Below are 27,481 nucleotides of genomic sequence, written 5' to 3' on the forward strand. Positions count from 1 at the left end.
TGGGAGGAGGAGATTCAAACTTTTTTTTTTTTTTTTTTTTTTTTTTTTTAGGGGGGGGGGGGGGGCACTTCCCCCTACCTGCCCAGGCAAAATTAAATTTTCAGCTTTCAGCACTGTCACATTATGAATGACAGTTGCCTGGTCATATAACACTATACTTATATGAACTTTATAGATTTTTTTCCTCACAAATAGAGCTTTCTTTTGGTGGTATTTAATCACCATTGGGTTTCTTTATTTTTTGCTAATTAAACAAAAAATACAAAATTTGCAACTAAAATTATCTCTTCATAAAATTAGGCCAAACTGTATTCTGCTACATTTCTTTGGTAAAAATAACACAAATCACTGTTTAGAACTTTCCTGCAGACTAGAGTACACAAGCTATGGCATAATTGTATAATATATATATATATATATATATATATATATATATATATATATATATATATGAAAATCGATCAATCCGTATGTGCTGAAGACCTGTCTCATTTTTTGAGGTCCAAAAACACCAGGACTGTATATATACCCCCCTAATAACTCCTTTCTGAAAAAATCAACAGTGCAAGATATTTATTAAGAAACATGGCAAGATTTTTGAAGTTGAGATTTGTCACAATTTTTGGAAAAAGAAGAAAATTGTTATTTTTTTCACATTTTTATTTTTTGTATTACATTTTTGTTTTTTAGGATTTTTTTTTTTTTTTTAACAAACTGATCAGAGCAATACAGCATTACCACAGTAACACTGTACTACTCTGGGGAAGTTATCGTGATTTAAAAAAAAGATAAATTCTACACATTATGATGGCTTATTGAAATTCACTGGTATAAGCAACCACTTTTACTGCATGAAATGTATTCATTCATGGTTTACTATTGTGGTTAGCTGTGATTGGCCGCAGCTTATCACATAGTACAGATGAGCTATGATTGCTCCTGTCTGTACCATGTGATAACTGATCAATCACAGCTAACAACACAAATATACACAATAAATGGCGCGAGAGGAAGGCATCCATTGTGTACAATTGTCATGTGATCTGTGATTTGTCACAGCAATCACATGGCACCAGCAGTGGGCTGGTACACTGATCAGTCATTGGCTGTATCTGGTGGACACAGCCAGTGACAGATCGTGCCAGAGCGCTGCCTGTGGGGAATGAGGAATGTCCCACCCGGCCATCATAATACGATAGGCTAAGCGATAAGTGGTTAAGTACTTGGATGTATTCCTCCGATAGCTTCTGCCTTAGCTACATCGGCCTGGGAAAAGTGACAGCAGAAACTGAAGTGCCGAAACCCTTGTCACCTTGGTATTCTTACCAGCTAGGGGAGATCAGCAAATTAATATTTATTGGACTCTCCCCCCCCTCTATCAAGCGACACCTACAGGTGGGATAGTAAAGTTCAGGAAACATAACAGGAGGGCAATGGGAATTAATGTACCAGAAGTCCATGGAAGCCGACAGTCGATCTGTCAGAAATACATGTGCTCTCAGCTGCTGTGTTTAAAACACCCGCTATCAATCACTGAATAGAACATGACATATCAGTGCCAGTAAAAGGATTTAATGAATATCAATGGCTTTGTAGTTATGACAGCTATTTTACAAGAGAAAATTGTTCCCAAAACATGCCCTTTTTGGGGTACCACTGTTCTAAACTAAAGATGATATCAGCGATGGGCAGCACAGTGGCTAAGTGGTTATCATTTCTGCCCAGCAGTACTAGGGTTGTCAGCAGCACTAAATAAGTACATGTAATGTACAAACTTGACCCAGAAGCCTAAATGCTGTTAAGATGCAGGCCCTCTGGAGGGTGTGAACATTTGTATCAGACACTGTCCAAAAATGGAGAAGATAACTTGTTAGAAATAAGAGATTCAGTTGTGTATTTTTTGAGGCCTGGCCATAACAAGCATCCTTGCTGCTCCTCGAGTTTTATTAATGCACAGTAAATTGGTAAAATGTCCTTCATAGAGTATTCAAGGAGGCCACTTCTTTTTTCATTTCTCTACTTCTGTAGCTTTTCCTCTCTAGAAAATCTGCAGCAGAGTTCTGTTCTTCAGAAATGGCGTGCAACATTTCGTCCAGCGTTACCGTGCTGATCTGTCCAGACTGGCCAAGTTTTTCATAAATATCTTTAAATTTTTCAAATGAAACTGTAGGGTGCAATTTCTCTTCCACAGCATCCATCTGTATTAAAAACAAGGTGGGATCACAGGTTATCAAAAAACAAAAAGAAAACTAATATAAACACATAATTCTCAATTCAAACAAAAAATTCTCAACAAAGCTTTAAAACACAAGCATAAGAATTTACACCGTCACTGTCACTACTTAAAACTTCATTGGACACTGCTGAAAATCTGACTTTTTTTTTTGGAATAATCATATATTTGGGACTAGTTTACACCAACATTAGCCCTCTGAAGAAGGCATTTCAGAGGCGGTGAGGAGGCATTATAGATCACCTCCACATTCCCTGTTTCAACCCCTAAACACTTGCACCACTGCCTTACAACCGCCTGCTTTGCATGTTCTGATAGTCCCATTCAGTTGAACTGGATGTATTCGGAGGTTGGTACGGGCCACTGAACGTGACACAAGATTTAATTCTTGCCATGGCATGTGTACTCCCCTGTCTGCTGACTTTGCAGCTTAAAGTCAAACATTAGTCAGAAAATTAGGTCCTGATAGAGCACTTCAGGCTTGCCCCTTTTATAGGTATAATGTAAAACATTTAATATAAGTGCCTATACTGTTTAAAATCAAGAAATCCACTTTCTCACCCTGCTCTGCACATGCTCAGCTGCTCCATTTTTAGCATTGTGCCAATAATCAGAGCCACTAGAGGCTGGTTTGCTGACAGCCTAAAGATTTGATGCTTAGGGGCTCTGGGCTTCGGGAAAATAGCTGCCTCCATCAAGAAGAAACAGGAGCAATGCTGGAGGCAATTTACAGCACACATTCATTTTGGTAGCATGATTAATAATGTGGAATGTATGTTCCTTGCTAAAGAACAATTTTTTTTTTAAATCAAATTATTATGGGGAAAGTTTTGCTTTAAAGGGGAGTGGTAACAATGTGGCTCTGACACATTTTTACTGCCCCCTCAACTGCATATATACACAAGCCCTAATGGACTATGGGGGGGGGGGGGGGGGGGGCTTCCATCTTCTACTGAGGCCAATCCTAGGCTCCTCTCTTTCTCCTATTGGGTGCCTAACAACCTCACGCTTCAGCTCCCAGCGCCTGAAAACACAAAATAAATTGACAGCACTGTGCAATGGGGCCTGACTTTCTCACAGCATAGAACCTCTCTATCCTAGTATAGGAGTATACAGGTAATGTTTATCATTTTTAATTGAGTGGTAAAATGATCCTATGCCAAGCAATTTTTACCAGAAGGAAACATACAATTACTCCAAAATTTACAAGTCTAGTGAGTGCATCCTCGTGTTTCAGCTGTTGAAAATAGATTGTGGTTAGTTAGGTGGCATTGCGGCTTTACCGTTTGTGAATTCTTCCAACTTCTGATTGCTTGTAAACGAAAAGCCGGACATGTGAGGAAGGCGAACACTGGGAGATTTAAAGCTGATGTTCAGGTTTCATGTCACTTTAAATAGTTTGTTTGGACCAAGCTGCTCTGAACAAACTATTTGCTTCACTAAGTGCTGCAGTGTCTCTGAGCACTGCATGTAACTTCAGCTACATACAGTATTCAGTGCTGGGACTCAGCTGTGAGACAGACACTTCTTGTCTCACATCTAGGACAAAACAGAGTCTGGTCGAGAGTCGCGCAGCCATTCATAGGCAGCTTTGCATTTTGTGAATCACAAACCTTCCTCTGATTGGCCGAGTCTGAAAGCGTAATGTCATCAGCTCATCCCTCCCATTTAGCCACCAAGTAGTAAAATAGTTAAAGACTAACTCCGGGCAAACCTGGCACTCCCCGATGTTCAGCGGTGGACTGTTCCGGGGGGGGGGGGGGGGGGGTTGTATGTGGAGGCAGAAGCCAAACAGACCGGTCTTGATATGGGTGGAACGTTTAATTAGGTAAGTATATATTGGTTCTCCGAACCCCTAGACAAAAAACGAGCAGTAAAAGATGCAGTGTGGCCAAAGCCCCACTGCATGGAGAAAAAAAAAATGCCTGGAGTTCAGCTTTAAAGGGGTCTTGGTAAGATGAATGCACAAGAGCTAGAATTCCAGAGTTTTTGTTTTTAAACTACAGGTCTGTCACCCTGATCTTTTGGAATTCAGACTTTCTGGACATCACTAGTGTTTTGCTTAGTGTCTATTAAAAGGTTTTTGCGGTAAAAGTGTAGCTGGTCATTGGTTTACTCATCAACAGCAATTGGAGTCATCCGTGACTCTAAGGGCTGATATGCAGGGGAGAAATTAATTCCTTTTGAGAAAGAAGAATTGAAAAAAAAAAAAAAAAAAAAAACTTCTGCAAATAGTAACGAACACTTTTAACATTTGCAAGCACTTATCTTTTGTAAGGCCAGATATACTGGCAGAAAATAAGTGGTGGCACAGCTTGCAAAAACTGGTCTCCCCCCGACCCCACCCTTTTCCCCACTTCCAGCACTCTGTATGTATCTAGTTGTCAGTTTACAGACAGCAGAATGAATAATGTGTACTTACTACTTCCTTGGAGAATTTTACTTTCCAGAGGAAGTCAAACTTTGGCTGCTCACTTGCAGTTTCCAGTATCTGTAGCACTTCTTCCTCACCTTTAAACTTGGCAGCTAACAGAAGCTAGAATACAGAACAGCAACATAAGCATCAAAAGTCAATAAATTAGAATACCAGTTGCAAGAAAAATTGAAAACCAGTACTTATACAAGGATAAATTCCCAAATGTGTTACTGTATCATCCTGGGGTGCAGCCGCCCTGTAGCAGTAAATCTGCTATGGGGCGATTTTAAATGCTCTTAGACAGTTGCCAAACACTTTAAGTGTTCATGGGGAACTGTACCACTGGGTTAAAAAAATAAAAATTCCAATCCAACATCCACACATTTGATGTGGATGGGGGAATCCCTCCCACTGTGGTATTGTATTCTGACAGCGGGAAGCCTTCCCCACCGTCAGAATACAATGATCAGTGTTGCCCGCTATAGCCAGTGGCACTGATCACTCATGACTTGTGTACAACCAACCCCAAAATTCTGCTAAACTGGCCACATTTCAATTCATTTATGGCCAGCTTTAAGCCCATACAGTCAGTGATTAGCACTGCTACATGTTATGAGTAGGTGAGTAGTCACCCAGCACATAGGTAATCTGCTGTACAGATCAGTCACATAAAAGATAAAAATGGTGAGAAACCGTTTGCAGCACTAGAATAGCCTGTGCATAACTTGGACACATGTTCCGACGCTCAAACACATCACTTCAGGCAAGAAAAATATGCAAATTCGATTTATTAAAACGTGCCAGAAGTTCAGCTTGGCAATCTTACCATTGACTGATTCACACTGCTTTGTATTGTAGTGCTCAGTTTACAGGAAGAGGCTAAATGTTTTCTTTCCCTTTTTTATGTAGGCTATATATTTTATTCTAAAGACCGAGACACTTCAACTCATCAAGGAGAGTATTCTACAGAGGAAAAAAAATTCTAGACTGAATGCCTGGTTCTATCAGTATTAATCATAACTCCAATCCTAGTCCTTGCTTTCCCTGTGTGTGTTATATACAGTACTTTCATCTGTTGCTTTTAACGGCCGCAGGATCACACATTTATACACGTGTTCCTGCATTTTCAGCTATCAGGCACGCATGAGCACTTGCAGGGGGCTTGCTTGTGCACAGCAGGAGCTGATCAGCAGGTCCGGCGGACTCTATGTCTGCCAGTACTCGCCAATCCTTCTGAACACAGTGTAAACAAGGCAGATTGCCGCTGTCAGTATGAAAGGCATTGATCTTGTGTTCCTGCAAAGCAGGGACACGGATCTATGCCTTCCATTAGTAAAAGCATGCCACCCCCCCCCCACAATAAGAAAACACAAGCTAGGCACACATTTACCCCTTTGATCGCCCCTGATGTTAACTCCTTCCCACCCAGTATCATTACAGTAACAGTTCACATTTTTAGCACTGATCACTGTATTGGTGTCACTGGTCCTCAAAAAGTGTCAAAAGTGTGAGTTAGGTGTCCAATTTTTCCGCTGCAATATCGCAGTCCTGCTATAAGTCGCTGACTGCCAATATTAATAGTAAAAAAAAATAAATAAAAATTCCATAAATACATCCCATAGTTTGTAGATGCTACAGTCTTTGCGCAAACCATTTAATATATGCTTATTGGGATTTTTTTTTTTTTTTTTTAACCAAAAACATGTAGCAGAATACATATTGGCCTATATTTATGAGGAAATTTGATATTTTACATGTTATTGCTTATGTTTTATAGCAGAAAGTAATTTTTTTTTTTTAATTGTTGGTCTTTTTTGGTTTATAACGCAAAAAAAAACAAAAAAAAAAAAACACACACCACAGGAGATGATCAAATACCACCAAAAGAAAGCTCTATTTTTGGTAAAAAAAAGAAAATCATTTTTATTTGGGTACAGTGTCTCACAACCGTGCATTTGTCAGTTAAAGTAACGCAGTGCCGCATCACAAAAAAAAAAGCCCTGGTCATGAAGGAGGGTAAACCTTTCGGTGGTCAAGTGGTTTATACTTACCTGCTCTGTGCAATGGAATTGCACAGAGTGGCTCTGAACCTCCTCTTCTTCTCGGGTTCCCCACCGACGTTCCTGGCTCCTACCCTCTGCAAAGGAAGAAATAGCATAATAGCACAATCTGCTGTTTGTGGCTAGCTTTACTTACACCCAAATTGCAGCAGAGCGACGTGTCTTTTTTCACAATCCTGTTATAAACAGACGAAGCTGTTACACAGTCTCCCTGTTAAAAGAAAAAAATTGAGGAATGAAAAACGGTTTCTCCATCACCCAGTGCCCAATGGGGTCGATTTACTAAAGGCAAATAGTCTGTGCACTGCAAGTGCAATTGCTCTAGATCTGAGGGGAACATGCAAGTAAACAAAAAAAAAAAAATGCATTTCAATTACATTATTAGGCACAATGAAAGAGTAGTTTTATGAATAAATAGAACTACGAAAACTTGGAATTCCCTCTGTGGCTAGTAGTGGTCAGTCACATTCAACTGGACTGTAATGTTGAAGTTGTCTTTAGCTTCTTTAAGCAACTTCCCCAGTTCTAATCCTCTATAGCTAGGTTGTGCACAAAAACACACTTACACACTCCGAAATCCTGTGGTGTTCTCTAGGGATCCACCACTCCACTACAGCACACCTGATCTCACGCCACCATTTTCTTCTGTCATCAGGGGGCTGGCTTTATCTTTCGGGATCTTGCAGCTGACCCTGTGATGACGTGCATGCACCATCAGGAGGCAGGCTGCCAAAACAAGAAGAGAAGGCTGCCCCAATTATGCAGCACATCGCATGCACCATTTAGTACTCCACAGCCTCTTGGGAGAAATGTGAGGATGATTTCCATTAACTTAAAAATAAAAAAAATACCCTATTGTGTGAGAGGAAGGGGGCAGCAGGGGAATTTGAAAGGAAACGGGAGCGCTTGGACCTTTCAAGGCCAAGTATACCTTTAAAAAAAAAAAATAAAATAAAAATATTTCTGCAGGTTTAAAAAAAAAAAAAAAAGAAGTGCACTTAATTTTTTTCCTTGAGCTTGCAGAGCATTGCAACCACAGTCATTTATATTCCATTTGATTTATAGTAAATTGAAAATCTGGATGTTTGGTTTACCAGTTCTCCTTGTCTCGCAGTACATCGCAGGACTTCGAGGACTAGGGTATTCATGACCGTTTGGGTTATGCTGCTACCTTCAGGTAAAAGAACACTGGTCAAACCCTGGAATGCTCTCCACCTTACCTTGTACAACAGCCAAGGAAGAAGCTGCAGTGGAAGTCATAGATCAGGCAAAACGGATCCCATATAGTCCCTAGGGCATGTACTACAAATGCTTGAGGATCTCTGGTTTGGGACACAAACCTGTCCAGTTTGTTGTTGAATCTCAATGCCAATGGATCCACATCTGGAGTCCCCCACCGCAGAGAAGTCTCTGCAAAGAACTCGAGTGAAAGTCTCATTCTCCCGACTTCAACTGCTGATGAATGAGAAAGTCCACCTGCCAAATTTTCAACACCTGGAATATGCATGGCAGAATGGGTCAGAAAGTGTAGTTCTGCTCTAGACAATATCAGGTCTGTTTCTTCCTGAGCAGCGCGACTTCTTGCCCCTTTTTGGTGGCTGATTTATGCCACAGTCGTGGCACTGTCAGACTGCACCCTTATGGGAAAACCTCAAAGCTTGACAGACCAGAGAGCCAGTCGAGTCACCTGAAGTACCAGGATGTTGATCATCAACTTCTGGTCCTCTACAACTATGTTCCCTAAACCAAGAGGTTCTCTAGAACACCTCCCCAGCCCAACAGGCTGGCATCCATCGTTAAGACCTACCATTTCTTCGGGAGGAAGGATTTTCTTGGTATCCAGCATCTGCGTGGATTTCCCCTATTCCAGAGCCAAGCTAGTCTTGGAAGTGAGACACGCTGGCAGATTCAAGGAGTCCAGATGTTTGTCCCATACTGACAGGAAGTTGAACTTCAGTGCTCTGGAGTAATAATGGGCATAGGAAATCACCTTCCACATCGAAGGAGGTTACCATTTTCTCCAGCACCTTTATGCAGGCTCAAATTAAGGGACTTTTCAATAAATTCAGGAAGTCAACTTGGGCTCAGAGACAGACATTTATGCTGCAAAGCACATGTACTGCTTAAATTGCATCCCCACATGCACAGATGCACGTGATGATGACATTGTGCATGTGCCCCACAGCACTCCTTTGCCCTTTTCCACTGCCCTAGGAGAAAATTTTCCTAAAAACGTTGCAATAAAAACAGGAAAGCACTCTTATGGGAGTGGAACTGCCACCCTGCTCCACACTATTCAGATGTACTCACCAGTTCATAGGGCTGGCCCAGTCTTCACCCACCACAGCTAGTATGCTCTGCAAAGCCTTCAGGGACTCAACTTGCCTCAAGTGGGACAGCTGTCCTGCAACTCTAAAGCACCCTGCCAGTGAGGTATTGGAGATCCCTATCTACAGGGTCAATCACCGACCAACATTTCAGGCCTGCCCACTTTTGCATGCGGTGTCGAAGTACAGTCCCCCCTTGGCATGCTGGCCACAGTGACGATCTGGAGACAACCCACCACCCAAGCAACGGATCCTGAGAGAGATCCTCAGCGAGACATCAACTAAGGACACTAGCTAAAAACTACGGCTTAACTGAGGCATTCCTGTCTATTTTGATGAAAGTCCATTCAACTGAAGGCAGCAGCATAACCAAAGTGTTTATAAACATCAGAGTCCACTGTATCTTGTGATGTACGAATAAGAAACATCTAAAAAGGATTACATCCATGATTTAAAGTAGAAAGTTGGCAAAAGCAGATGTATAGAGTAAGAAATGGTTAGAACCAATGTCAGTATGTATCCCTTTTCCTGACTTATTGCCCACACAGAACGAAAATGCATATTTACAAACCTGTTTTAAAGCAAGTGCAACTACAAAACACAAAGCGAGTCTTGAGTGTGTAATTCCATTCATGGCAGCTTCCTCAAAAAGAGTGGTACATGTCTCCAAGGATCGTGGGTTGTTCTGTAAAGAAAAACAAATAAATTATAGGAAATTTCAGATAACCAAAACTGTCAATACTGCAAAGATAAATTTAGTGGGAAAAAAAAGCTGTTTTACATGCCATAACATGCATGTTAAAAGTAAAACCATGAACTCAAAAAAAAAAAAAAAAAAAAAAAAAGGAAGGAAGACACGCTGCAGTGCTCATTTATAAGTGCATTTGCACTTACAGGGAGGAATTCAAATAAGCTGCTGTGCAATTTTTCCGACGTTATTCCCTCTTGTTAATGTGCCAAATTCCAAATAAAATACAGACATTCTGTAGCTTAAAGAAAGTGGAGGCAATTAAGACCAACTCTCATTTGGCTTGCTGAGAGAGATATTGGCACAGATAGATTTTGCGAAAGTGTCTCGCTTGCATTCTAAAAGTCTTCTAGACACGTATATGAATTTGGCACATTCTACACCACTTTTAGAATGCATGAGAGAGACTTTTGCAAAATCTTTCTGCGCTAATCTTTATGAAAGTCCAGAAGGTACCTGTTGGTTCTGCCAGGGAGGTTCATCTTATGTAGCCTCCTGTGGTAACAATGCTGCACTGCTCCTGAAATCAGAGCAGAGCAGAGTGGCCACTCATGTAGGTGTGTCTTTTTGCACTACAGTGGGATGAAAAATGTTGCAGGAGGGGTGGCTATCAGCACTGTCAGTACTATGCACGAAGGTAAAAAAACCTTCAGTGTGCAGTTCTCCCCTCAGCCCCCCTAATACTTACCCGAGCCGGATCTTAATCCAGCGATGTGCATGAGTAGGAATTCTCTCGGCTCTTTCGCACGTTGGCTGAGATGCAGCAGCAGGTGCCATTGGGTCCCGCTGCTATCAATCACAGCCAGTAAGGTGGGAGCAGGGCTGAGCCGTGCTCTCTGCGTCTTATGGACACAAAGATTGGGGCTCCTAGTGAGCACGCGCGAGTGTTCCCATAGAAAGCGGCTTGCTATAGGGGAACTCGGCCAGGGGGAGGGGCACAGAGAGTCGGCGTGGGATCTAAAAAAAAAAGCATTAGACAAAGCAGGTATTATGTTTGTGATTTAAAAAAAAAAAAAAAAAAAATTCCTTTACAAAGCACTTTGAATTTATACTGATGGTAATGGTGCCTGCTTTTTGTATTACCGTTGCATGTTTCGATGCCTACTGCATCTAACTTGGTTCAGAGCTGCTTCTAATTTTTATATTTTCCTGACCATCCTTTAAATACTGTTAAGCTGAAAAACTACTAGTCTTAGCAGAGAGAAGAGAAGAGAGATGTGTTAGCACATGCATGCATGAGTATTCTCTAGCATGTGTGCACCTCCACTGAATCACTCAATGGCACCTGCCTCCCGACCCCCCCCCCCCCCCAAAAAAAAAAAAAAAAAAAAAAAAAAAAAAAAAAAAAAAAAAGGGAACAGGAAGAAAGAAATGCAAGATAAAGTCCTACAGTAAAGAGGCTCATAAGACACTTGCTAGGAAACAGTCGAAAAAGTCTATGAATAGGTACTGGTGTTAAACTAACCACAATTAACCGCCAATTAACCACATTCAGCAGACACTTGCTGACACCTACTGGACAAGCCGTTTAAGCTGCCATTTGATCCTCGAGATGTTCTCCACAAAGGGTTGCCCAGGTAATTTTCAACAATAATTTTGGTCTCATAAAAAGCAGAAAATTGTTTTAAAACAAGTAACTATTAAAATCACTAACAACCCTATTTAACAAAAGTTTATGAATCTGGTATTGAGTTTACTGGTATTCAAAGAGGAAGATGAGCCCTAAGTAGACACGGACATAATTTAGCAAGCACGGCTGCTAGGAGGATACAGCATTGCTAACGGCTAACTGACAACTTCTAAAGCTGAACACAAATCAGTCATGTCCATAAATATTGGAACATCGACACAATTCTAATCTTTTTGGCTCTATAATAGATTTGAAATGAAACAAACAAGGTGTGCTTTAACTGCAGACATAAATAAAATACCAGGGAAGAGGTGTGATCTCAGTGTGTAGAAAAATCTACCTGTATATAATATCTCAATTAGGTTGGTAAGTGTGTACCAGGAACCACAGGCAACCGTAGAATCACTAAATAAAAAGAGGGGGTATTTTGAGGGGATATAGATCCTCTCACGATGGTTGCAATCACTAGGCTCACAGATTTATGAGGTGCATAAATAAACTTTATTGGTGATTTCAAAAAAGATAGACAAATGAAAATAGATACATATACAAACACATGTAGCAATGATGACTCAATTGAATCATCTATTTAAAAACATAACTCTCTGGACTAATGATGGTAGGGTAGCTGAGGTCAGCAATATCCCAACCAAACCTTGTCCACCCTCATAGTAGGTGATGCTAGAAGAGATCTATCCAGTGGGATAGTATGTCACTTCTACTATGGTCTGATCAACTGAACCAAGAGCTACCTATGAAGCTCACACTTATGAATGAAGGATAAGTATAATCAGAACATTCAGAACATGCATGAAGGTGTATAATAACAGTTCATACAGTATGTGCAAGTGGCAATTGCATAGGGCTTCTCCCGACTCTCATGGGAATAAAAAGAAAAGGGGACGAATGGCCTCTTTTATTTATGGGGAAGTGGCAGGTGAGGATAGTTTAGAGTAAGGAATAGGCTGAGTTAGTGTTTAAGCAGATTAGAGCCTGTCAGATGAGAAGAAAGCTGATTGGCTATAGGGGATAGTTAGTTTACCCAGTATCCAGGGAGAATAAGTCCCTTACCAGTTTGAGCCGGGTTTTTTCCCGCCTAGAAGAGTTGAATCTGATTGGTCAGAAGAGTTCAAGTGGTCCTATTTAACGGGCCTCCTCACAGATGAATCGTCACGTCGCCAGTCAACAGGAGAAGGAAGAAGTCAGCCCAGCGGTTCCCAGACGGAAGGAGCGGTCGGTGCAGCGGCGGTCTAGGAGGGTCATCGTCGGGTGACAGCGGCTTTCCCTTTTGTTGCGGTACCAGCCCAGCGTCATCGGGTGGAAGAACGGAAGCTTCCGGAGCGGTCCTGGCTGAAGACAGAAGAAGAGAAGACAGGCGTTTCAACTTACCTCAGGAGCGATGAGCCTCATGAGAAGACTGATCGAGCGGGCGGGTGAGGCTGGAGGCGAAGATTGGGTCCGGCGGTGTCTCGAGCTGCCGCTCGTCGCGGACTCCGGTAGAGCGGCAGGAGAAGATGGAGCGGGACCGGCATCGAGAGCGGCCGCCGGAAGTGAAGTCGGACGGGGATCGGCTGACGTAACGGTCCCGGACGGAAGAGCGTCATCCTCGGCGACGACGGGCGGAGAAGACGTCACGGGAAGCGGTGTGAGCAGGCGCGTCACACCCGGAAGAGCCGGCCAGGGGATCGGGCCGGTGAAGAGGCGGCGCAATCCGCGCCATCGTTTCTCCCCTCCGGTGGAGGTCCGAAGAGCCGGGAGGGGCAGCGGAGCATCGCCGAGGAGCGGCCAAGCGGGAAGACCTGCTCCGGGTGACGGAGCGAGGGCCCAGTCGGCGGTGGCAAGATCGGTCGGCGGGACGAGGAGCTCGGAGGGGATCGCGCCGGCAAGATCAGGTGAGGAGATCTTCGTGGAGAATGTGGTAGCACCCTCCCTGGTCACTAGGCCCCCCCGAACATTACACACGGAACCGGAACACACCACCAGGGGCGCTGTTGCTCAGGACAGCGCACCCCTGCCTGCCATGTCAGGATTATTACAGGCTTTCCTGAAGGACTTTAAGTCCTTATTAGAAACCAGCACAGGTGCTGGGTCGAGTACCCCTGCTACTGTGCTGCCATCCCCAGCTGCCATGTCTGCCCCCACTACTACTATATCGGGCGACATGGTGGCTCCCCAGCCTGCTCCTTCACCTAGGGATGTATGGATTCCCCCAATGGGCAATTTGGAGGTTGAACCTCATAGGCCCCAGAGTTTACATTCCGATATGTCAGCTTCTTACCTCCTAGCTAAAGCGCAGAATCTGCCGGAGACTTCCCTTAGGGAAACTCTCACCTGTGAGGTGTCCCCGTTAGGTTTCCACTTATCTGAGTCCGTTAAGGAGAGGATCTGGCAGGGACATTTTATGGATATGTTGTCACTATTACCTTCCGCTAAAGATTTTGTTGCTAGGGCAGATAAGAAGGACGATGATGAGAGGAGGCGCCCTATTTCCAAGTCTTTCAACAACTGGTTGCAGGGCTTTTTTATTTTTTCGTCGGTTATGTGCGAACGTTTCCCTGCTAAAAGCGTCGGGTTGTTTCAGCATGCCGATATTATACTGGAAGCGTACAAAAATTTCGGCGGAACCTCCTGGTTTCAGTACGACGTGGCGTTTCGCCAAAAGCTGGCGGTGCAGCCCGCTATGAAGTGGGGAGTAAAGGATGTCAGCCTTTGGCTGGACCTTTTTCTCCCACAAAGGTCAATTTTTCCCAGGCAGCCCTTTCCGAGCCAGCAGCCCCAAGCCTCCTCCTCGGGTTTGCAGTTTAGAAAAGGAGTGTGCTTTAACTTCAATGAATCCGTCTGCAAGTGGCCGGGTTCATGCAAGTACAGGCACGAATGCGCTTTTTGCTCTGGGGCCCACCCCATCGCAAAGTGCTTTAAGAGGCAAGGGGGTCAGGCCACGGGTGTGCTGCACAAAGGCGGTAACCCCAGTGAGCCTCACCGCCATGCTCCCGTGGCTTCAGCGTTACCCCGACAGGGCGAAAGCCAACCTCCTCACTGAGGGTTTTACAGATGGTTTTCCCCTGCCCAAGTTTTCCGGTCAGGGTTGTAGGTTGGTGGACAATCTTAGGTCTGTTGAGGGTTTGGAATCAGTCGTGGAGGAAAAGGTGAGTAAGGAAATTGAATTGGGTAGATTCGCTGGCCCTTTCTCGGTCCCCCCCTTTAGGAATTTTAGGATCTCCCCTTTGGGCATTGTCCAAAAGAAGGAGCCTAATACTTACAGGCTTATTCATCATTTGTCGTTTCCTTTCGGGGATTCTTTAAATGATGAGATAAGCGAGGATTTAGCTACGGTCCAGTATTCCTCATTTGACGATGCCCTAGTGAAATTAAGGGGCCTAGGGAGGGGGGTTTTGATGGCCAAGGCTGACATTAAATCGGCTTTTCGTCTGCTGCCGGTACACCCGGACGCATTTAATTCCCTGGGGTTTTTCTTTTCGGGCAATTTTTATTTTGACAGATGTCTCCCTATGGGATGTTCATTGTCATGTTTTTATTTCGAATGTTTCGCAACCTTTTTGGAATGGGTCGTTTCAACATTTTGTGATTCGACCGACATCGTTCACTATTTGGACGATTTTTTGTTCTTGGGGCGGGCGGGATCTACGGACTGCTTGCGCTTACTGGATGGTTTTGTACAGTTGTGCGAGCTTTTTGGGATCCCGTTGGCTCATGAGAAAACGGCGTTGCCGTCTACCTGCATTCAATTTTTAGGTATCACTATCGACTCAGAGGTAATGGAGTTTAGGCTCCCGCGAGAGAAAGTGTCCAAACTCAAACATTGTCTATTGTCTCTGATCCGGAGACGTAAGGTTCGTCTTAAGGAGATGCAGTCCTTGCTTGGTTTGCTGGCATTTGCTTCCAGGGTCATTCCCCTGGGTAAGCTATTTTCCAGGAAGCTGTATGCGACGATTGCGGGTCTCAAGTCGCCCAATTCTCATGTGAGGTTAACTCAGGAGGTCAGGGAAGATATGTTAGTGTGGTTCCAGTTTTTGTCGGATTTCAATGGCAAAAGTGTTTGGCAGGAGGAATTCATCCTGGACAAGGATTTTTGCCTTTTTACGGATTCAGCGGGTTCGGTTGGCTTCGCCGCCATTTGGCGCACACACTGGTGCGCCGACCGCTGGTGTCCGCGATGGGTTCAGTTGGGTTTCACACGTAACAGTGTTCTTCTGGAGCTCTTTCCAATTGTGGTGGCCCTGGAAGTCTGGGGCCATCACTTTCGGAACAGGAGATTGATGGTTAGGACGGATAACAGGGGGGTGATGTTTGCTATCAATTGTTTATCTTCAAAATCCCCTCCTGTTATTGCGTTATTGCGTTATCTTGTGTCTAAATGTTTGTCCTTTAATATTTGGATTAAGGCGACTTTCGTCCCGGGCAGAGATAATGGTTTGGCGGATGCTTTGTCTCGCTTACAGATGGAACGCTTTTTTACGCTGTTTCCGGAAGCGGACGAGCTGAGCTGTCATTACCCGAGCCACCTGTGGTACATAGTTTAGATTTGGTGGCAAGGAATGTATTGCGCTCTTTGGCTCCGTCGACCATGGCAGGATACCAATCTGCATGGTCTCTATGGGTGTCGCATCTTCAGTCATCGGGTGTATCCCCGGATAGTTTTTCGGAACATTTGGTGCTGTCATTTCTAAATTTATTGTTCCATAGAGGGTATGCGTGGTCTCACGTGAACAAAATTTTGGCCGGAGTATCGTTTTTTGTTAAGTTACGGAATTTCCCTTCATGTGTTTCATTTTTTACGGTGCGTCAAGCCATGAAGGGATATCGAAAGGCGACTTTTTTGCCCGATTCCAGGAAGCCTGTCACTGTCTCACTTTTGGTGAATTTGTGTTCAATTACGTCGTCCGTTTGCTTTTCTTATTATGAGTCGGTCCTTTTTCAGGCGGCTTTTTCGTTAATGTTTTTTGCGGCACTAAGAATTTCTGAGCTAGTGCCGACTAATAGGACGTTTAGCTCCGGTCTTTTTGTCTCGGACGCAATTTTATCTGACATGGCCTGTAGCATTTTGATACGTTTCTCTAAGACGGATCAGTTGGGTGTTGGGAAGCGTGTCGAATTGCACAGGTTCCGAAACTCGTCAATATGTCCGGTGCGTTTACTGCAAAAATTTTTGGCTATTAGAGCGGACGGTTCCGTATTCTTGTTCAATCATCAGGATGGTAGGCCATTAACTGGCTATCAATTTAATGCTGTTTTTAAGAAGTGTCTCGTTCAGTTGGGGCTGGATAAGGAAAGGTTGACTTCCCATTCCTTTCGTATCGGTGCCGCTACTGAAGCTGCGAGATTGGGTCTTGATGATCAATTTGTTAAAAAGTTGGGTAGATGGAAGTCGGATGTTTTTCAATCTTATATCCGCCCTGACACTGTTTGTTAAAATTTTCAGGACGATGCCTAACAATATGGATCATCGGACACTCTTTCGTGCACTGGGCTCGTGCACGAGCCAGAAGACGTTCATACGGTGAAAACCTTGGCTTAGATCCCAATTTTTATAGGATTCAGTGGTTTAGCAAGAGAGGAATGCTGTGGTCGGAATTTCGTCCCGAAATTTTTAGACTTCTGCAGTTTCTTCCCCCCCCGGATATACTGGTAGTACACCTTGGGGGGAATGATGTAGGTAGAGCTAGGACTTTGGATCTGATTTTTGCAATCCGGGATGACCTACAATTGTTAAAGTTGTCGTTTCCTTTTATGACAGTGGTTTTTTCGGAGGTCATCCCGAGACTTGCCTGGTTCAAGCACTGTTACTTGAGACCATTTGAAAAAATTCGTAAGCGCGTCAACAGGGCTCTGGAAAAGCTGCTGCGGGTCGTCGGGATTTTATCTTTCAGGCATAGGGAGTTGGAGGGTGGTACTAGTGGGCTGTACAGGTTTGATGACACCCACTTATCAGATATTGGCCTTGATACTTTTAATGCCAACCTGAGTACTAGTATTGAAGAGGCCGCGTGTTGGGGGTGTGCCAGGCGGGTGTGAGCCGCCTGCCTGTTGGATGTTTTGATATATTTATTTGTTAATGGCAACCTGGGTCGTTGGGACCGGGTTGTTTTTCTATACTGCTGTTTTATTCAAGTTTAAAAAGATTTATCGATCTTTATTTGTGAAATAATAAACGGCCGCGGCCTCTTTAATTCCAAAGTTGAAGTCTGAAGGTGTCTTATTTAATATTTTAAGATAAGGTTAAGAAATCCTGCCTACTGCCCCATAAAAAGAAAAGGGGACGAATGGCCTCTTTTATTTATGGGGAAGTGGCAGGTGAGGATAGTTTAGAGTAAGGAATAGGCTGAGTTAGTGTTTAAGCAGATTAGAGCCTGTCAGATGAGAAGAAAGCTGATTGGCTATAGGGGATAGTTAGTTTACCCAGTATCCAGGGAGAATAAGTCCCTTACCAGTTTGAGCCGGGTTTTTTCCCGCCTAGAAGAGTTGAATCTGATTGGTCAGAAGAGTTCAAGTGGTCCTATTTAACGGGCCTCCTCACAGATGAATCGTCACGTCGCCAGTCAACAGGAGAAGGAAGAAGTCAGCCCAGCGGTTCCCCCCCCCACCCCCCCCCCTGTTTTTGTTTGTCGCGGTCAGTTTGTTATTTTAGGGTCACCTTCGGTCACAGCGAAGGGGGACGTTATTTTGTATTTGTGTTTGGATGTTTTGATATATTTATTTGTTAATGGCAACCTGGGTCGTTGGGACCGGGTTGTTTTTCTATACTGCTGTTTTATTCAAGTTTAAAAAGATTTATCGATCTTTATTTGTGAAATAATAAACGGCCGCGGCCTCTTTAATTCCAAAGTTGAAGTCTGAAGGTGTCTTATTTAATATTTTAAGATAAGGTTAAGAAATCCTGCCTACTGCCCCATATATTAGGAATAGTTGATATCACAATATGCCAATGTATAATGGGGAATAAAAAATGCCCCTAATTGAAATGAAAAAAAGTGTACACTTTGTTAAGTACTTACTTACTGGCTTAAGCGTTGGAGCTCATATTGTGAGTATTAACGATCGCTGTAAAGTGATCTTGATCCTTATGTCCGGAGGTATGACAGTGTGCAGCAGGTATTGGTGTGGGGGGAGGGGGGGGGGAAGGGAGAAATAGTGTTAGAACCAGATGATGAGTGGAATAAATAAGGAATTGCTCCCTTTTCTTGTGCGATGCACAGATGGTTAATTCTTGGGTCTGTGCTTAGTCAGCCGTAAAGAGGGGCTCGTGGCACCCGGGACCAGGACAGTTAATAAAGGGGAGTAACTCCTTGTGTATTGGTGACAGAGATCTTCTGGGCTATGCCCGATCGTTTCTCTATGTCAGTGATTGATCAGTGTATATACTCGTTGTCTTTACTCACCCCTTGTTGTCTGGTCGACCTGCCTCGGTGTCACAGAGCTACATTACCTCAAGGCTTTCAAGGGACATCCGGGTCTGTATTACTTAGCACAGCCTTCAATCCGGATCATCTATTTGCGGTCCGTTGTATGTAACGTGGCTCCGTTCCACCAATATAGTGCTTTGTCTTGAATGCCGTGTAGCGGGATCCGGCGGGGGAAGGTGAAGGGGGGAGATAGCTTCTTCTGTGTAAGTTCCTTCCGGGTTGCTGCACGCATGTGTCGTACCTCTAGGTGCCGGCGTTGCTGCGTGTCGGGTCTTCCATGGAGTCGGAGGTTCCTGTGTGAGGATGGGCTTGGTGTTGGCGTCTGCCGTTTGCCGTTGGCGCGTTTCGCGTGATTACGCACGCTTCTTCAGAACGTAGAGGGCGCTATTCAGTGATGGTTTAAATAGTCTATGTTTCTTTCCCATTGGGTAGTTTTGTTAATTAATTTTCGCCATCTAACCGAACTAGTGCCATTTTGTGGAGGAAACAGGGAATACCCTGTTTATTACATTTATTCCAGATTGATGTACATATAGGACAACAATTAAAACAAATAAGAAACTGACAAAGTATGCATGGATTCACGGATGGAAAGTAATAAAAATAGAAAACTTATGTCAGTTTTATTTGATATTTTAACGGATGGCGTCCGTAAAGGCGACATAGTGGTACATTAATCTAGTATGCAATAAATGGAAGATATTATATAGATAGTGGATTTTTAGATATTGTCTCTGAGTACTCTATAGATTTTACTTTGTATATTACTCAGGATAATCATTTGAAGGATCTTATATTATAGAGCAATGGGAAAGGTGTAGTCTGAAATGTGGAGGAGCTGAGATCTAAAAGATTGATCTAGGGGTCCAGGAAGACCTTCAGACTTAGTTCGTTGTTCAGACCTTTAGGTGTTAAAGTATCGAGTCTAAAGATCCAGGCTTTCTCATGGCGCAGTAGGACTTGGTCGAAGTCACCGCGTCGTGCTGGAATTTCTAGTACCCAGAAACCTTTAACTTTGAGTCCTTTGGGGTTGCCTTCATGTTTTTCGAGGAAGTGCTGTGCAATTGGAGTTTTCTCCTTTAGTCTTATACTTTTCAGGTGCTCTCCTATCCTTATACGGAGTGTTCTTTTGGTTTTACCAACATAAATTTTATTACATGGGCATGTGATTTGGTATAGAAGGAGTGAGGTACTGCAGTTTATAAATGAATTTATATTGTAGTTTCTTGTACCTGACGAGTCTGTGAAAGTATTGTTTTTTTCCACGAATTCACATATGTGGCAGTGTCCACACGGGTACATGCCTTTTAGTTTAGGCAAGTCTGTCAAACAGTTCCTCTGTGAATTTGATCTGGTGTATTCGGAATGCACCAGGTGATCTCCAAGATTTTTAGACCTTTTTGCCACTAATAGTGGTTTCGGGCCTACTATGTTTTTGATCCTGTCTGTCATTTGTAGGAGGTACCAGTGTCTATTTAGTACTTCTCTAATATCTTTCCATTAGTTTCCGAATTTTGTAATTAGACGAGGTGGAGCTATGGTGTTTTTATTGTCTTTTGGTTTTGAAGTATTGAGGAGCTGGTCCCTAGTTTTTAGGCCTGCTTTTTGTTTTGCTCGTCGGAGGGTTCTGTGAGAATATCCTCTTTCTCTGAATCTTGTGTATAATTTCTTTGCTTCAATTAGGTAGTCATTGTAGTTGGAGCAGTTTCTCTTCAACCTTATGAATTGCCCTACAGGAATACCTTTCTTCAGTGGTTCTGGGTGTGCACTGTCTGCTCTGAGCAGTGTGTTTGCTGCCGTACTTTTTCTGTCAGTGGTTGTTCTAAGTTTACCGTTTTCTAGGTAGATATTTAGGTCCAGAAATGCAATTTGGTAATTGTCTGCGGTATAGGTTAGATGGATGTTTAGGTTGTTTGTGTTGAGTTCCAGCATGAAGTTATCAAGTTCTTGTCGTGTGCCTTTCCATACCATAAACACGTCGTCTATGTACCTCAGCCACGTGAGTGCATGGCTGTGGTACATAGACGAGGTGACCACAGCTTCCTCTTCCCAGAATCCCAGGTGCAGGCAGGCATAGGACGGTGCCCATGGGGCTCCCATGGCTGTTCCTCTTATTTGCTGGAAGTAGTGACCTGTAAATTGAAAGAAATTATTGCACAGTGCAAAGTCCAGGATCTCCAGTAGGAATTCATTTTGTGTTCCCAATAATGGGAATTTTTTGTCTAGAAAATGTATTTGTATATGTATTTGTATATGTATCTATTTTCATTTGTCTATCTTTTTTGAAATCACCAATAAAGTTTATTTATGCACCTCATAAATCTGTGAGCCTAGTGATTGCAACCATCGTGAGAGGATCTATATCCCCTCAAAATACCCCCTCTTTTTATTTTGTGCTTTAACTGCAGACTTTCAGTTTTTATTTGAGGGTATTTACATCCAAATCAGGTGAAAGGTGTAGGAATTACAACAGTTTGTATATGTTCCTTCCACTTTTTAAGGGACCAAAAGTAATGGGACAACTGGCTGCTCAGCTGTTCCATGGCCAGGTATGTGTTATTCCATCATTATCCCATTTACAAGGAGTAGATAAAAGGTCCAGATTTAATTTCAAGTGTGCTATTTGCATTTGGAATCTGTTGCTGTCAACTCTCAATATGAGTTCCAAAGAGCTGTCACTATCAGTGAAGCAAGCCATCATTAGGCTGAAAAAAAACAAAACAAACCCATCAGAGAGATAGCAAAAACATTGGGTGCGGCCAAATCAACTGTTTGGAACATCCTTAAAAAGAAAGAACGCACCAGTGAGCTCAGCAACACCAATAAGACCCGGAAGACTACGTAAAACAACTGTGGTGGATGACCGAAGAGCCCTTTCCCTGGTGAAGAAAACACCCTTCACAACAGTTGGCCAGATCAAGAACACTCTCCAGGAGGTAGGTGTATGTGTGTCGAAGTCAACAATCAAGAGAAGACTTCACCAGAGTGAATACAGAGGGTTCACCACAAGATGTAAACCATTGGTGAGCCTCAAAAACAGGAAGGCTAGATTAGAGTTTACCAAACATCTAAAAAAGCCTTCACAGTTCTGGAACAACATCCTATGGTCAGATGAGACCAAGATCAACTTGTACCAGAGTGATGGGAAGAGAAGAGCATGGAGAAGGAAAGGAACTGCTCATGATCCAAAGCATACCACCTCATCAGTGAAGCATGGTGGTGGAAGTGTCATGGTGTGGGCATGTATGGCTGCCAATGGAACTGGTTCTCTTGTATTTATTGATGTGACTGCTGACAAAAGCAGCAGGATGAATTCTGAAGTGTTTCAGGCAATATTATCTTCTCATATTCAGCCAAATGCTTCAGAACTCATTGAACGGCGCTTCACAGTGCAGATGGACAATGACCCAAAGCACACTGCGAAAACAACCAAAGAGTTGTTGCAATGGCCAAGTCAATCACCTGACCTGAATCCAATTGAGCATGCATTTCACTTCACTGAAGACAAAAACTGAAGGGAAAATACCCCAAGAACAAGCAGGAACTGAAGACAGTTGCAGTAGAGGCCTGGCAGAGCATCACCAGGGATAAAACCCAGCGTCTGGTGATGTCTATGCGTTCCAGACTTCAGGCTGTAATTGACTGCAAAGGATTTGCAACCAAGTATTAAAAAGTGAAAGTTTGATTTATGATTGTTTATCTGTCCCATTACTTTTGGTCCCTTAACAAGTGGGAGGCACATATACAAACTGTTGTAATTCCTACATCATTCACCTGATTTGGATGTAAATACCCTCAAATTAAAGCTGAACGTCTGCAGTTAAAACACATCTTGTTTGTTTAATTTCAAATTCATTGTGCTGGTGTATAGAGCCATAAAGATTAGAATTGTGTAGATGTCCCAATATTTATGGACCTGACTGTACATCATTATTACATTTCCGGTTTGTGTAATAGCCAGTATCCTTCACCAGCCACTCTACTCTATGACCATTTCTGCAAAGCAGCCATCAGACAAGGGATGTAAAGTTATGTTCACATTTGAATTTTACTTCACATCCCGTGGCCATAATATATACCCTGTTCAGTCAAGCACTGTGCTGCCTTTGTCTAGGAAGACAGCTGTCAACTCGTGGCAGAAGTTCTTCAGAACCGTTTCAGTTTCTTTCCTTTCTGTTTAAATACATTTTTATTGAAGGTGGTTTACAAAAGGTGAGACCTTTGATAATGTCATCCAGGGTAGCCTCAAACAGGCGATCTCCGTGAAAAGGCAGATCAGTCAATGCTTTCTTTAAGGTCCGATCTGCAGACCAACACTTTAGCCAAAGTATATCCCAGAGGACCACTGACGAAACCGCCAGTCGGCCCAAAATGGGAGCAGCATTCAGCGCGGCATCACAAACAAATTGCAGCCCCTGCTCCAACAGCTCCGCAAAGGCGGGGGGAAGTTGTTTCCCCTCCAGGTCATGGCGTAGCAACTTAGCCCATTCAGTCAAGGTTTGCAAGACAAGGGCAACCGTAAACACCGGTCTTAGTGCAGACCCTGACAGGGAATACATATTGTGGGCCACAGACTCCGCCTTTCTATCTGCCAGATCCTTAAAAAGGACAGGGAATCCTCCACTGGGATCAGGGTAGCTATTCAGTCTTGAGACCGGAGTGGCACAGTCCATTTCCTTATAAGGAACTCCTCAAAGGGGTAGCGTCTAGCAATCCGCTTAGGCACCCCAGGGGAACGCTTTGGGCGGTCCCATTCGTTTTTGAGCATATTGTCAAAATGCGCGGGAAAGGGAAAAACCTTTGCCACTCTGGATGGCTTGTGAGTGTCAAACATAACCTGCTCCTAAGTCACAGCTGCATCCTCCATTTTTAAGGGTCTCACGCACAGATACAATTAGTACATCCACCAGCGCCTTTTCTTGCGCAGTGGCGGAGGTAGAGATGTCATCCTCACTATCAGAGGAGACAGGGCGCGAGGTAGTATACCCGGCAGGGAGACCCACGTCATCGGTGGCTGAATCAGATTCAGAATCGGACATATCAGATGAGGCAGGGGTAGACGGAGGGCATTATTTGGCACCTCGCCCTTTAAAGGCCACCTCCACCCGGGACATAAAGGATTCCAGGACCGCTGAAAATGCATCTATGGATAGCTGGGATCCGAGGGCCCTGTGGCCTGCTTGAGGGGATCAGGTGGGGACACTTGCTCTGCAGGGTCCATGATGCACCAGGGGAACCAGTCAGCTGGGGCCTGAAGCTTGGTTCCAGCCCCCCGGGAGTAGTTACAGTCATCCCATAGCCTCAGTAGTAAGTGGGGGGGAACAGGTAGGTGGGGGGATGCGTGACAAGACAGAGGGAAACCCGGGGTTGTGAGGGTCTGACCGTCCTAGGGATAGATCCACGTCCACACCAAAATCTGCAAGGTGAAGAGGGGGGGGGGGGGGGACATTTGCAAACCATACCAGGAACAGGCGGGCGCCATCTCCTGACAGAACCCCTCTCCACCGAAGTGGGGGGGCTGTCGGCCAATAGGAACGCTGCAACTCAGGCCTAGACCTGGTCGTATGCGACCTGGTGAGACGTTTAACTCGGGGGGCCAGTCCCTGTCCGGTGGGATTATGTTGCGGCTGACCTAGCGCGGAGCTGGGGGTCTGCGTTTGCTCGCTGGCCGGCTGGGGTGACCACTGGATCTATATATCCAGCCCGTCGCCCAGATCGGGCTTAGCTGCTTGTAGATCTCACAGGAAAAAAATCCGGAGAAAAAGACAACTAGAAAAAAAATATAAAAATTTGCCAGGACCAGAGATCCCAGCATGAATCTAGGTCCTTAGGCCTGACTAAGCAGATTAAAACTGACATCCTATAGCGAGGAAAGAGAGGGTATACCCCCTGGGACTGCCCATAGGCTTAGCCAGAACTTTTTTCTGCCTAGTGTCCTACTCCTGTAGGGGGCAGTATAACCCTACTGATATGAAGATCAGTGGCTGCGTCCATCAATGAATGATAGAGAACCCGAACTTTGGGTTTTCACTAGCTGTAAGCCATAATCAACAAAATTAAAAGGAAAAATGCTTGAAATATATCACTCTGCGTGTAACACATCTAAATTAAGTATAGGAGCTTCAATTGTTTGAATAGAATTACTGAAATATAATTAACTTTCTGATGAGATTTCAATTTTCTGAGATGCACACACACTATATATATATATATATATATATATATATATCAGATCCCCAAGTCCTCTAATAAGAGGTGGGGCCTCCATGGATCAAACTTGTTTTCCCAGTGTATCCCACAGGTGCTTAATGGACTGAGTTCTTCAGAATTTGGAAGCCACGTTTACACCTTGAATTCGTTGTGTTCCTGAAACCATTCTTGAACCATTTTTGCAGTGTAGCAGGGTGCATTATCCTGCTAAAAGAGGCCACTGATGGCAGCAACATGTCATAAAAAAGTTGTGACAGGGTAACATAAAGCTGGCAAAGTAAATAATTCCAGAAATCACTGTCTGAACACAGTTTGCCATGCCATCCAAAAATGCATGGTAAAGTTCTATCATGCAAACAAGAAGCCATATCTGAACATGTTTGAGAAACACCACCATCTTCTCTGGGCCAAAGCTCATTAAAAACGGTCTGCTGCAAATTGGAAAACTCTTCTGTGGTCAGACAAATCAAAATTTGACATTTTTTGGCAGCCAAGGGCACCACATTCTCCAGAGGAAAGAGACCTCCCAGCTTGGCCGGCTGGGGTGACCACTGGATCTATATATCCAGCCCGTCGCCCAGATCGGGCTTAGCTGCTTGTAGATCTCACAGGAAAAAAATCCGGAGAAAAAGACAACTAGTGCACTCTGTCAATTTCCATTTTTTCCATTTGGGGTCTCTCCAACACACCATTCAAAATACCCACTACCGTGGTTCTGAGCTCTGGGCCCTTTACGGATTCAGGCAAGCCCCGCAGTCGAATATTATTCCTCCGGCTGCGGTTCTCGCCATCATCCTGCTGCAGCCGCAACCAGTCATTTTACCTTACATGTGACCATTATACTGAGTGGAGTCTGTGGAAAGGAGGTCTGATCTAGTATATACAGCGAGGATATATCAAGGCTGTTTGCTGACACCCATCATCAATATCTTTGATTCCCGCTTTCTGTGCTCTTGTGTGAGAACACCTGAGCCACTATATCTGGTGAGTTGCCACTTCTACTGACCCCTCGGTGTGACACTTGGTGGTGGTTGAAAAAGGTGATCCATTAGCAACATCACTCTATCCTGGACGGTCTATGGACTTTAAAGGACTTTTTACCCTTATTTGAGTGTTTACAAACACCCTTTATTTATGGTTGTATTTTATGCAATTTATGAGTCATATCAGAGTGACTTTTTGCGCTACTATTCTTTCTATTCATGTTTTTCCAATTTATACGATATTTGGTGAAGTAGCAGCAGTTTGTTTTTTAGCAGTTAACCAGCTGACTCCTCCAATAAGCGCAGAGATATCCTGCTTGACATACGCGTGTCCAGATATATATTTTATTAGTTAGAATCCTATATCAGGCAAAAATGGGACAACATTCCTCTCCCAAAACACAAGCAACTGGTCTCCTCCAATCTACCAAGGGCCACCTTGTACATAATGAATTGTCAAGTAATTTTGTTCACTGCACCCCATGAAAATGGTCCTTGTCCTGGCAATCACAATAAGGTATCTAGTCTTTTAGGTCATGCTCCAAGCCTAATCTTAAAAAAAAAAAAAAAAAAAAAAAAAAAAAAAAATCTGTTTGCAGTCACATCATTTGCAGAAATCAAGTAGCAGGATACAGATTATGCAGGTCCACAAATCACAATGGTAATAGGGATTCTGTACAGGATATTGGTCAAGGAGTATAGAATATAAAATGCAATGACTGAAGAAGTGCATATTGACTTACCAATTTATAGCATATGGCAAATGCCAAAAGATAGGTTTCTCTGCTTAACCTCAACCACTGGATTTTCATCTTCAGCAGTACCTCCAAAGCTTCTGTAAAAAGTAGAAGTGATCAACATATTTTCTCCATTAAATGAATCCTTCCTCCACAGATTTGAAATTTTAGGTACTGTAAGGGGACTCCAATGGTCTAAGTTACCCACAGACATGAGAGAATAGTTGCCCAATTAGGAATGAAGGGGGGGGGGGGGTGAGATTATGAAGGTTAGGGATGCTACCAAATTACACTGGCAAACTTAGCCAACAGAATTGGGAAACAAACCTGTGACAGACCATTTCTTTGAGATTTACCAGCAGGAAAGGTGTGGGCCTGGTCTCCACCTTCCTAACTGCATCAATATAGCCATGTCATCATACAGAGGTATAGTAACATTACCATACATACTCAGGGGATCCAACTCTGAACCACTTTACAAATCTTTCTATAGGCATGAAAACTGCTGTTCAAAACCTGTTTTAATAAAGAAAATGTTCAGACTTGGTGTTCCCCTGTAGTATTCTTCTCCTCTGCTCCATTCATCACTTGGCTAAAACGCTAAAGCAGAACTCCAGACAACAAAATCATCCAGTAAACTCCAAATTCTGTGCGGGGAAACACTACAACTGCGCTAACTTTAAACAAAATCTCATTAATATATCTTTTGTTTAATT

At 43.5% G+C, this 27,481-nt stretch overlaps 1 protein-coding gene across 1 annotated transcript in view; it reads right to left on the reverse strand.

Moving 5' to 3' along the window:
• Positions 1-1,667: 1,667 nt before the first annotated feature.
• PTCD2 (pentatricopeptide repeat domain 2) overlaps positions 1,668-27,481 on the reverse strand; it is a 56,185-nt gene continuing 30,371 nt past the window's right edge. The window contains exons 6-10 of the mRNA XM_082274360.1: positions 26,772-26,863; positions 9,608-9,721; positions 6,846-6,920; positions 4,656-4,769; positions 1,668-2,198 (exon numbers count right to left, since the gene is read on the reverse strand). Coding sequence (XP_082130486.1) covers positions 1,977-2,198; positions 4,656-4,769; positions 6,846-6,920; positions 9,608-9,721; positions 26,772-26,863 — 617 coding nt within the window. The 3' untranslated portion in view covers positions 1,668-1,976. The remainder of the gene's footprint in view (positions 2,199-4,655; positions 4,770-6,845; positions 6,921-9,607; positions 9,722-26,771; positions 26,864-27,481) is intronic.

The sequence above is a fragment of the Pelophylax lessonae genome (assembly GCF_965119305.1).
Source record: "Pelophylax lessonae genome assembly, chromosome: 1".
Lineage (NCBI taxonomy): Eukaryota > Metazoa > Chordata > Amphibia > Anura > Ranidae > Pelophylax > Pelophylax lessonae.